Source organism: Clupea harengus, chromosome 12, assembly GCF_900700415.2.
Source record: "Clupea harengus chromosome 12, Ch_v2.0.2, whole genome shotgun sequence".
In the NCBI taxonomy this organism is placed as follows: Eukaryota; Metazoa; Chordata; class Actinopteri; order Clupeiformes; family Clupeidae; genus Clupea; species Clupea harengus.
The window spans coordinates 7,327,703-7,340,487 of NC_045163.1; the positions used below are offsets into that span (position 1 = coordinate 7,327,703).

Sequence of the window (12,785 nt, forward strand, 5' to 3'; positions counted from 1 at the left end):
AATAGTCCTGGCCAGGTACAAAGATATATTCCCAGAAATAGATAAGTCAAGGAATAAAACTAAGAATGGTATGGTAATAAAACTGGTATAGACTCACCTTTCAGTTGCAAAAAGTGCAAAATTTAAAAGGAAGAGAGGAAGATGGTGCTGGGGTGGAACGCATGAAATGGCTACACCACACTAAGGAGAGAGCCCCGTTGGTGGAATGTAGTCTTTTTCTTTTCTCTTTTTTTGAGCATACGGAGAAACCAGTTGGGATAAAACTGTCCGACCTCTGGAATACCACCGGGAGACGGAGCATGGGTGAGATGCATTCTTTCTTTTCGTTACTGCGAGAAGTACATTTCGGGACTCAAACTACATGAACATATTCTATGCTACAAGACACGTTGGAGTTTACTGACTGTGGAGTGAATACAATTTTGGTTTTTGGAGGGTTTTTATACTTCTTCTTTTTGTTTCAGATATTGCCGTCTAAAACAGACTTAAAGAATGAATTACCAACAGACAGTGATTGCTTCTTTTCAAACTTTGCTCATCCACCTTTCATACCTTTCATATCTTGCTTTAGTGAATAAAATAACAATCGAAAGAGTGTAGAAATAGTGTTTGGTGAACTTTTTGGTTAAGTGTTACATGTTAATATTTCAAAAAGATACACAAGGACACTCATACCACAACAATAGTTTTTGTCATCCTATGTCACTTTGTTATTTATTCATCATCTTTCAAGAGCATGAACCAAAACATTCAAAATTATGTTCTGAATTACAAAAATTATAAAAGCATCCACTATGAAAATACTGTAAATCACATATGAACAGAAAACAACACAATAGAAAAATAGAAAAAAATTGCAAAAAGCTTTAAAAATAGACCTTTACATTTTCAACTCAAGTTGGGCTCTGGTTTGCGTGTGTATTTAGGCACAACTGCTTCTAACTATAGGCATGTGATGAGCGTGATGAGCGTATACATACACACACACACACACACACACACACACACACACACACATACCTACACACACACGCACACACACGCGCACACACACACACACACCACACACACACACACACACACACACACACACACACAGGTGCTTGTACTATCAGTGTCTTCATCAGATGTATAAAGGCAAAATGTTCTTCAAAGGATGGACTCAAACCCCTCCCCATTCCACCAATGACCTCTATATGGAGTCAATATGGTTCACAGTATCTGTAAGGGGTGTGTATGTATGTATGTATGTATGTATGGATATGTGTGTACTGCTAACTCTGGAGGACAGGAAAGAGGAAGAGAGGCAGTGAGTGGGGGGTGGGGGGTGGGGGTGGGGTGTTGGAGGGTGTTAGCAGAGAGCAGCTAAGAGACACAGAGCCACGGATAGCCCTCTCCGTCTTTGCAAACCCTCTCCGAGCACCTCTCCGTGGCCTGACGTACACCTCCCCAATTTTGTAACTATCCTTCAATCCATCAATAAATCGCTGTTTACCTTGTGGGTAGTAGCATGCTAACATTAGATAGCTGGCTCAGACACCTCGCAAATCCCCTCAGACGTATTTTTCAGTTACAATAACAGGGTTTTTACATTGCACAGTGCCTATTTCTCTGTAACTTTAAAAAATCTAAGCAAAAAAAAAGTCAAACAAACAACTTTTAGGTACAAATACAAATACAAATCTTTTTTTTAAATTGCTTTGCGCACCCACCAACCGACGGAGAACTATAAATGTTCACAAGTCTGTCGAAGCAACTGCGTGACCATGCAGTAACAGAGTCGTAGAAGTATATTTCGGCCTTAAGTCTGGAGGACAGGGGGTGGGGGGGGGGGGTTATCAGAGAGCCCAGAGAGCAGCCAACTCTGGAACACATCAGGCTCAGATATGGCTCAGATCTGTATGGGATGGTGTGTGGGGTATGGGATGGCAGGTTCGGGTCACAATAGCATCTAAAAGTGGTATTGGCAATGTGTGTGTGTGTATGTGAGTGTGTGGCCACGCACATGTGGTGTGTGAATGTGTGAGTGTGTGTACCCGCCACACCGGTGTGTGTGAATGTGTGTGTATGTTGGGTTGGGGGGAATAAGGTTGGGTGCTGACTGACTGGAGAGCCCCTATTTGCTGACAGTGCTTAGAGATCCCACTGGTCATGGGGTTGTAGAGTGTAAGGAGACTGCCATCAGCCACAGCTCAGTAGGGGGTGCTGGTCTTCCACTGGTCAGTCAAGGGTTCTGGTCTGGTCAGGATGAAGCCACTGGCCTGTCACTGGTTAGTAGCCGGACACTTTCCCCCCCTTCCTGGCGTCAGACACGGCCTGGATGCTGCCTCTCTCCTTCGACACGGCGTTCACCACGTTCAGGAAGTAGTTCCAGTTCCCCTTCTTGTGCCCCAAACTCAGCAAGGCCTCCTTCACTGCCTAACAGGGCAACACACATTGAGTGCCTGATTGCCCCCTCACTCGCAATCATTTCTGGCATGAGGGCAGAGTTTGCTGCTCCTACAGAACTATTACAATCAAAGACAGCCGCAATAACAGGGCAGTCATCAGCTGGTAAGGGCTAATTCAGCAGTGGTCAGACAGCACTTAGCCTAATGGCGCACAAGTTATTTTGAAAAAGAGGAAATGTGTACCTGATCAGATCCGTTCTCAAAGCAGACATCATTATTGCCAAGCACAAAAACGATGGGAGACGCAATCGCATCCTGAAGACTCATCCCCAGCCACAGGTGGTTTGCTATGGACTGACAACAACATGGATACATAAGAGAGAGGGAGAGAGAGAGAGAGAGAGAGAGAGGGAGGATGAATTGATTGAGAGGAGAGAGATGAGGAAGAGAGAGGGGTGAGAGAGAGATAGAGAAAGCAAGACAGCAAAAGATATGTTGAATGACAGAGAAGGAATAAAAAGAGAGAGTGTGTGTGTGTGTGTGTGTGTGTGTGTGTGTGTGAGAGAGAGAGAGAGAGAGAGGCAGCACAAGAAGAGGAGGCAACGACATGCAGTGAGAGATAACTGAGTGAGAAATTATAATGGCCATGGTTATGATCAATCTCACATGGATGCTTCACACTGACAGACACTTACGGGAGAGAGAGAGAGAGAAATCTCACACAGCTTGATAACTGTAATAGAGCACTCTGTCTAGCTGTAAATAAAGACTGTGTAGTGTGTGCATGTGTGTGTGTGTGTGTGTGTGTGTGTGTGTGTGTGTGTGTGTGTGTGTGTGTGTGTGTGTGCGTGTGTGTGCGTGTGTGTGTGTGTGTGTGTGTGTGTGTGTGTGTGTGTTGCAGTTGCAGTTTGTGCTGTAGGGGACACTCACCAGGGCCATGGCAGAGGTGATGAGGCTGCCCCCCGATCCCCCGATCACCAGGGTCTTCTTCTCGGAGTGCAGGATCACCGGAGCCATGGACGATGGTGGCTGCTCACCTGAAAGCATAGCACACAACATGAAAACACACTAAGCAGCTGATGGAGAAATTTAATACATTGTTATTCCATTTTTAATCTGAATGCTTATCCTGTTTTACTGAGGCATACCATCTGTTTTTACTGATAGTCAAGCATACTGTTCTTCTTTCAAGGACATGTTTGAGAGCACTTCTGTAGTGATACGAAACAGACATATCAACATCCTGGGACAGAATAGCGCCCCGTGTCTGCTCATGCAACGTGTTTTTTATACTCATATAAAGGCTGGCAGCGCCCAGCTCATTTTTGGAGTTTGTTCATGATATTTGGTTGTGACACTCTCCCTCTTTTGCAAAAGATAAAGCGCTGGTATGATTCTGATTGCTGGTCTCTGTCTCATTAATATTAACATCTTTATATTAATTTATCCAACAGCAGCGTACACGCCCAAACCATGAAAACACACTCAGTGGGCATTAGCTGGGCAGTGGCATAGAGTGGGAATAAGCTGGGCGGTGGAGTGTCTCACCTGCAGTGATGCTCTCGGCTCTCCCACAGAAGTCTCCCAGCTCGTTGTTCAGGAAGATGCCAGTCTTTCTGGAGTAGATCAAGGACCCAAACCTGCAAAAAAGAGGGACCAGGGGAAGACACTTGTTATAGCCTCTTATCATGAGCATAATACCTCAGGAGTCATCAGGACGGAATGCGGTACTAGCCATCAGGATCAAATCAATACCAGGGTCAACTCATTAGACTATATACCATTAGTAACTAAAATAAGAGCCCTATAGGACTGTTTACAAATTAAGTTTATCACGGTGTACTGCTGACCACCTGATGAAAATGTTCACACTTTATCACAACATAGTCATCATTCATCAGTGTGCAAGCAAATACTGCCAATCATTCATACAAACTAGTGTTGTCAAAATGAATACGTTAATTTTTGCAATTAATGCAAAATAAAAACTTAAAATAATAATTGAAATAAAACAAATAAAAAATCCCTGGGTTTTGTTATTATTTCTGTTACTTCATATGTCATGGTTAAAATATCTGGGGGCATCCAATGTACAGCACTAATACAAACATACACACACTGGGTGTATGTGTGTGTGTACGCGCGCGCGACATGTGTGTGTGTGTGGATTAATAGAGTGGCTCTGTTCCTGTGGTTACATTTGGTTGATGGTGCTGGTGACAGAAACAGCGGTGCCATCCTCTGCGATGACTGACACGTGAGTGGTCCCCATCCGGTCCTGTGACGGCGTCACGTTATAGTAAGATGCATTGTGGGTAATGTCGTTCCTGATCAAACCTCTGACCTTGGCAGCAAAGTCCTCTCTGATCAAATAAGGCACCTGGAATACAGACATGTTCAGAGTTACAGAATTATAACAATTACCCTATTTTACAGCTTCAAGCTCACATGGGATTGTGTTGAGAAAAGCTTTAAAATACTACCTACCTCACTCGCACCCTACCCTCATCACTCACACCCTACCCTCCTCACTCGCACCCTACCCTCCTCACTCACACCCTACCCTCCTCACTCTACCCACTTCCTCACTCGCACCCTACCCTCCTCACTCGCACCCTACCCTCCTCACTCGCACCCTACCCTCCTCACTCACACCCTAGCCTCCTCACTCTACCCACTTCCTCACTCGCACCCTACCCTCCTCACTCGCACCCTACCCTCCTCACTCTACCCACTTCCTCACTCGCACCCTACCCTCCTCACTCGCACCCTACCCTCCTCACTCGCACCCTACCCTCCTCACTCACACCCTAGCCTCCTCACTCTACCCACCTCCTCACTTGCACCCTACCCTCTCACTCACACCCTACCTTCCTCACTCACACCCCACCCTCTCAATCACACCCTACCCTCTCACTCACACCCTAACTTCCTCAATCACACCCTACCTTCCTCACTCACACCCCACCCTCTCACTCACACCCTACCCACTTTGCTCGTACCCAACACACTTCACTCACATCCTACACTGCTCACTCACACCCCACCCTCTCACTCACACCCTACCCACTTCGCTCGTACCCAACACACTTCACTCACATCCTACATTGCTCACTCACACCCTAACTTCCTCAATCACACCCTACCCTCCTCACTCACACCCTACCCACCACCCTACCCACCTCCCCCTACCCTATCCAGGCTGAGACCTACTTTCATACTGATGAACCAGTGATGAATTTCATCTCAGCTGCTTTCACTCTTGGCTGAAGCCAACTATCAGGATTTCCTCTTCATTATAAATAAACCCTGAAACTTAGGAAAAAAGTTTACTTGGCCTAAAACTATATTAAACTTTATTTAATTCCTGGAGGCCTCTAACAACAGTGAAATGTTGTTTTGAGCTCATCCTCTAATTCCTTCAATAAATACGTCTTCACAATTTACCTTTTCAGCTGGAGCTATTTTAAAAACGTTTTCCTATCCCAGAGCAGTATTACTGTAGAAACGGTTGAACGACGCTTATGACTTTTGTGATGGGGTGCCATCACTACAGTTGAGTATGTGCTCTGACTGCCATCACTACAGTTGAGTATGTGCTCTGACTGCCATACCAATGAGCCTACCGCTATGGTCAGAGTGCACGGTTATAACCCCATACACCCAGGTTTGAGGCCGGATGGGGCAACTGCTCTCTCCCATCGCTACAACTTTAGTTTTAAACTAAAGTGCGTGGATGTATCGAGTCCATATTAGTATCAGAACCAGTGTTAGAAACATTAGGGGTTCAACTGGTAGAGCTACTAGTAGGACAAGGTGTTAAGTTGGGATTGCTTTAACCAAGAGCATGGGGTTAACACCCAGGGAACAAATTTCCTGATGAAAACGTATAAAGGTATATGTATATTCCTGATGAATATGTACTGTACTGTGACTCGCTTTGGATAAAAGCATCTGGATAAATATGATGTTAACATCTGTAGAGAAACACAGACCACACACGCCATCCTCACCTTAACACTGCTGAACTTGGGGTCTCTGATATTCTTCTTCTGTCCGTTACCAAACTTGAAGGCCTCAATGAAACGCTGGAAGGTGTGGATTTTCTCCTTCCCGCTCAAAGAGTCCGGCGAGAGGTGGAAGCCTGCATGAGAACAAAATCAGAAACAAACAAAACTCAGTTCAGTTACAGTAAGTTCAAAACAAAACAAACAAACAGATGTTGAGAAGAGTAGAATAATGTTATCATGTTGTCAGGTGTTTAGGATATATAAACACTGCTGCTTAAATCAAGCACTGAGGGTGAGAAACAACAGGGTGGCCGACCTCGCATGATGTTGAGGATAAAGCTGAGTATGGCTCCTCCTGCTGGTGGTGGGGGGATGTGCATGGTATACTCTCCCATTGGGACGGCCCAGGCCTCACTCTCTCTCACTTGGAAAGACTTCAGATCCTCCAGAGTCAATGAACCCCCTGCACAAACACACACCCACATATGCACACACACGCAAACAAACACACACACACACACACACACACACATTACATTTAATTACATTTACTACATATCAGTTCGATAGCAGATATTACTGTGGATTGTATTTAAATGGTATTCTACTACGAGCAAATCTGTCATCCCTGAGGATGTTAAAAGCTTTCACAGGCTGGTGGAGAGCTTCTACACCCACATACCTGCCTCACGGATGTCTTGAATTAAGTCATTTGCAACGGTGCCAGTGTAGAAGGCATCGGCCCCCTGTTTCGCAATGGTTTCCATGGTTTCGGCCAACTTTGGGTACCTCAGAGTGTCCTGAACGTTCAAACGTGTTTTGTTCTTGTGACAGAACACTTCACTGTGGGGAAAAAATAAAGGGGCTTTTTAAGGATTCGGTTTCTGGTTAACACCAGTTGCACATGGTTTACAGATATTTACTGAAGAGGAACAGAGGTTGTGGCCAATGCTGTGCTACTGACTGCAACAAGTCCTCTACTAGCTGAGGTAGAGTCATGTGACTTGCATGTATGTGATGTGATGCAATGCGATGCGATGCGATGCGATGCGATGCAATGCAATACGATGCGATGCGCTGCTATGTGCTGTGCTGTGCTGTGCTGTGCTGTGCTGTGCTGTGCTGTGCTGTGCTGTGCTGTGCTGTGCTGTGCTGTGCTGTGCTGTGCTGTGCTGTGCTCTGCTCTGCTCTGCTGTACTGTGATGTGATCATGACGTGAGGTCTGGTGAGAGCTGGTACGTGTGGGGTGGACTACTGTACCAGAGAGTTGAAAACTTAAACAATAGATCCATTTCTTTGTGATTGATGAAATGTGCCAGGTAGGGTGGCATGCGGAAGCCCTCGCGAGCCAACCGGATGGAGGGCTTGAAAAGCTCTGCCCACTGCAGTTTCCCATAGCGACGGTGAACCTCCTGGTAGCCACGGAGCTCACCAGGAACTCCTATCCACTGGGGGCCTGAAGACACGAATACACACACACACACACACACACACACACACACACACATGCACACACACACACACACTTAGACAGACTTCTCTCTCCAGGAACACTTTTCTCTTTTCTCAGATACTGTTTATCTTTCTTATTCATAAACACAGACATACACATACATCCAAGATCGCAAAACCTGAAATACATGAAAGAGATGCACGCACATGTGTCTTATTTGATAAAAGCAGATTTCCTCAAGACTCACAAGAAGAAGTTGAGTTATTCACACACACAGTGGGAATGTGTGTGGGTGTGTGTTTGTGTGTGAGAGAGAGTCTGTGTGTGTGTGTGTGTGGGTTTGTTTGTGTGTGTGTTTGTTCACCCCCTAAGACGTGTGCTGTCTGATGCAATACCACTGTCAATGACTAGCTACTGAATCAGGATTCATTACACACAAAAATTATTTCTTACCAAAAAATTAAGATTTGAAGATTTGTTTATTTGTTTGTTTATTAACTCACCACCCTCATGAAAAAAATGCACATTTAGATTCTGTTTCATTTCAACAGCACCATTTTCATCTAGTGCTAATGGAACTCTTTACAGAACTTTCTATTTCTATTGTAGCTTCTGCTGGTTGAGAAAGTGAATCTGTGAGTTTGGCTGTTCATTCAAGAAATAAGTGCAATTACAAGCAGAGTGCTGAAACAGCCCAAGGGGACAGATGTGTTCTACAGCACGCTCACTGAAGGCCAAACACGCACACACTTACCCGTGTGTTGCCGGATTTTACACATACATACACTCGCACACACACACACACACACACAAACACACACACACACACACACACACACACACACACACACACACACACACACACACACACACACACACAGAAACACACACACTCAAACAAACACACACACACAGAAACACACACTCTCGCAGGTCTGAACACAGCGCTGAGACTGTAAAAGATTTCTTTGTGGGATTTGTTCCGCTATTCATTCAGTCAGAAGAGGAAAGCTGACTTGTGGGTCAGGTTTTGAAGTTTTCAGGTTTTGAAGTTTAGTTGCTCCAATTTACAGAAAACCCATTGAGCACCTAGACTGACCTGCGTGATGAGGTAAAACATCACTAAAAGAGTTAAAAAAAAACAATGTATTGGACCTTCGTGCACTGAGAACATCTTGCCATCTTGCACAACAAGATTTACAGGCTTGCCAGTGGTGTTCTGTGAGTGCAGTTCACAGTTTCCTGTTTTCTCACTGGTCTCATGTCAGCTAGTTAGTGATTAACTCTCCGAGCCTAAGCCCTGGAGATATGTCAACACAAAAAGTAAACGTACATGAACTCAACACAGTGGCCTTTAAGGATCAGCTGGGCTTTGGAAGGAAATTGCCGTATTTAAAAAGCCATCAGAAAAGAGGCTGAAAGGTTCTTGGCCATGAAAAATAACTGGATGAAAGCATCACCCCTTGAAGTTTCTTCTACAGTAACACTATAAATAACCCAATAAAGTGACATATGAGCCCATGAGGTGGGTAATTACCATGGTGGAATGGTCCTGGACTGCAGCCCTTCAGCAGATCAGCTTTGAAGGAATTGGGGACCGTCTCTCTGGAACTGATGACAGTGACTTTACCTTGAAAAAAAAACACGGAAGGAGAAGGGCTAGTTTGTCAGACTTCACAGACAGAGGGCACTTCACTGGGACACACTGGCAACTAGCAACACTCGATTCATATGAAAGATTAACCCCTGAGGTCTCCTGTTTGAGTCGGAGTAAGTGAGGCATGGGTGGCGGGGGGGTGGGGGGTGGGGGGGTGGTGGCATAGGGTAGAAAGACAAAGAACATGACTCTGGGTACAAACTTGAGTACAGAGAGGAGTAGAAGGAGAGGGGTTCAAAGCAGATATGATTACATACAGAAAGAGAGATGGAGGATAGAGAGACAGAGGGGATAGAGAGAGAGGGGTAGAGAGAAGGATGTAGAAGTCGAACGAGGGAGAGAAGAGGAGAGGGAGAGAGAGAGATGGAAGCAGAAAGACAGACAGACTAGTGGGATTAAGAGTGGGAATGTGGAAATGCTGTCTGTGACTGTCTGTTTCGTTTTCGCAGAAAGGTTGATAATTACGCTCAGCAGCCAATGATTAACTGGCTGAGATCGTTTCTGGCTCAATTCGAGGCACTATGTTTGTTTCCCATTTACAGAGCCAGGACTGTGTAAGAAGGCTGGGGATATTTTGAACACAAACACTGAACAGACAGCTAGAGGACTGTGAGGGACAATAGGCTGAATTTGGCAAAAAAGTGTATGAGAATAGAATTGCGGACTGAACCATTAAAGTGAAAGTTCAAAAACATTGTGATGGTTTCCTGATGACAAAACAAACAAGACCAGTGAAATGGTGCCACGGGAAAGTAAAGTAATGCGGAAAAGGGAACAAAAAAGAAAGAGACACACTCTTCTTTGTTTAGGTTCCAGTCTTGGTGGCGTTTGCTGATCGTTGAGCATCCTAATGTCAGTTTATGTAGCCTGTATCTGTGAGTAGCTTTAATTTAGGTAAGGCAGTCCTAGAGTTGTACAGTCTGGGTGGTACTGGCTTTGTTTGTGTTATCTAGGCGAACTAAGACAGTGGGTCTGGTGGCTGTATCTTTATCTGCCTGAATGATCTCTGATAGCTGTGGTCTGTGTTCTCAATTGCTACTTGGATGGATTTTTCAGTCCACGTAGGAGTGAAAGGCCTCTAATTTGGAGCACAACTTTCATGAGGACACTCAAACACAGTTGACACACTAACTCTTCCCATCCATGTTGGCCAAGGGTAGCTTGTCCCAACATGGGGTCATTTCCTGGGGGTTTCAGCTTAACATTCCAAGAAACTGTTTATTCGGAGCAGTTTATTCATTAACACGTTGAGCAGAGTTGAGAGCCATCTGAACTGAACTGAGCAAATCAGATGGGGGAGGAGGAGTCAAACCTCTAAGCTTCATTTCAATTCAGCTGAATCAGGATCTGAAAACTGAGCTCTGTGTACTCTACTTGATTTAAGCTGAATCACGTGGAGACAACTGAACACAAAGCTGTGTTAGAACTGAACTAAATCCTGTTGTAGAGGTTAAACACAAAACTGTATTAGAACCGTATTGAGCTGAACTGCGAGCTGCGGTTGACCGATTGTAAATGTGTGTCTCACCAGCCTTGTCCATGATGGTGAAGATGGATCCACCCCCCAGGCCCATGCTCTGGGGATTCACCAGTGACGTGCAAATCAAGGCAGCGATGGCTGCATCTGCTGCTGAGCCCCCCTTCTTCAGCATGTCCCTGCACACAACAACACCAGCACACAGGTTTACACAGAGGACTCACAAGATCATACAGAACTTATATAGAACACAGTGAGAGGTTTACACAGAACTTACAAAGAACACAAAGGTTTACACAGAACTTACGCAGAACACAGAGAGAGTTTTACACAGAACTTACAGCATACACTACAGCAACAACACACCAACCCAGTATAGCAACATAGCAACAGCATATCTCACTCTCTCTCACACACACACACACACACACACACACACACACACACACACACCACATATTCCCTCATCAGCAACAATATACACCCCCAGGATCACCAACCTGGGGGGGCTTTTCATTTAATTCCCTGAAGTCCCCCTCACTAAAGCACTTTTTGGAAATTTTGTTTACTACCCATTCACCATCAAAGTCCCCATGACAACTCACATTATTTGAACAGAAAACAGAAAACCTTTTGACTACTTCTGAACCCTTTCCAACACAAAACAATGGCTTAACGTCCTTTCTGTGAAGAGCTTTTACGTCTTAGAGAACTCATGATGAATATCACAAAAGCCCTCTGGCTTGATATCAATTTCCCAGTGACACTGCGGGAGAAAATGTCTCCACTGTGTCTCATTCTGTACTAATGCACCATGCCATGCGCCAAGTAGAAGAGGTGGGTGTACCAGACGTTACTCCTCAGAGATCCATCCAGCCCTGTGAGTATGGATGTGAACGAGCTTGCATCCCCCCTTGGGTCTGAACACATGTTGCAGTAACTAGCGTTTTTTGGAGTGAGTGGAATTCAGTTCCGAAAACAGTTCAGCAAGGAACCTTTTAACCTTCCTCACAGCCATTTTACTCTTAGTCAACTTTCTCCAGTGTAGAACCATTTTACTCTCCCTGTAGCCAATGCTCTGGACTGCAGAATCGTTACACGCTTCCTGTTGCTGACGTTGTCCAATGTAGAACCATTTTATCCTTCCCCAACGTTCTCTAGTGTAGAGTCATTATACTCCCCGTGTAGCCAACGTTCTGAGTGAGAGATGACTGGAGAAGAGATGGGGATTGAACTGCTGGAGTTGGGTAGTCCACTCTGACCCTGAAGCTCTGACCCCTGGATTTAGACAACGCGACAAGCATTCCTTTTGGCGAATGCTACGGGAGTGAGATTGTGAATTCCCAGGACAGAGAGAGTTACTGGAAAAAAGAGAATATTGTCCTCATGTGCAAAACCAACCGCCTGTGAAAACAATCCCACTGAGGTCTCTGGGGATTTAGATAGTAGTCAAGAAGGAACACAGAATCTGTTCAGTACATCAAGGCAATATGAAACTACATTTGCCCAGTTGTGGAAGAAGTATTCAGATTAGTAAAAGTACCAATACAGCAATGTAAAAATACTCCTGCATGAAAAACAGCATACAGTTTAAAGGAACATCAGCTAAATCCGATTGGTCATGAAATTATTACATTCTGATACACAAATCTGTTTTCAGTTTTGGGACTTTTTCCTCTAATTCTTTTAAATCATGTAAACTGTTTAGAGGGGAAAACCACTAAGTGGTGGAGACTCTGAAATGTGATCCGACTACACACTGTTCTTTGTAAAACATCAGACGCCAAAAAGATTGGAA

General features: G+C 44.8%; 1 protein-coding gene across 1 annotated transcript in view; it reads right to left on the minus strand.

Moving 5' to 3' along the window:
- Positions 1-1,605: 1,605 nt before the first annotated feature.
- The window catches only part of ggt5b (gamma-glutamyltransferase 5b), a 16,881-nt gene continuing 5,701 nt past the window's right edge, over positions 1,606-12,785 (minus strand). Inside the window, exons 2-12 of the mRNA XM_012814464.3 lie at positions 11,039-11,166; positions 9,391-9,483; positions 7,661-7,856; positions 7,083-7,243; positions 6,717-6,863; positions 6,404-6,534; positions 4,589-4,770; positions 3,939-4,030; positions 3,321-3,427; positions 2,634-2,744; positions 1,606-2,418 (exon numbers count right to left, since the gene is read on the minus strand). Of these exons, the coding sequence (XP_012669918.1) occupies positions 2,272-2,418; positions 2,634-2,744; positions 3,321-3,427; positions 3,939-4,030; positions 4,589-4,770; positions 6,404-6,534; positions 6,717-6,863; positions 7,083-7,243; positions 7,661-7,856; positions 9,391-9,483; positions 11,039-11,166 (1,495 nt within the window). The 3' untranslated portion in view covers positions 1,606-2,271. The remainder of the gene's footprint in view (positions 2,419-2,633; positions 2,745-3,320; positions 3,428-3,938; positions 4,031-4,588; positions 4,771-6,403; positions 6,535-6,716; positions 6,864-7,082; positions 7,244-7,660; positions 7,857-9,390; positions 9,484-11,038; positions 11,167-12,785) is intronic.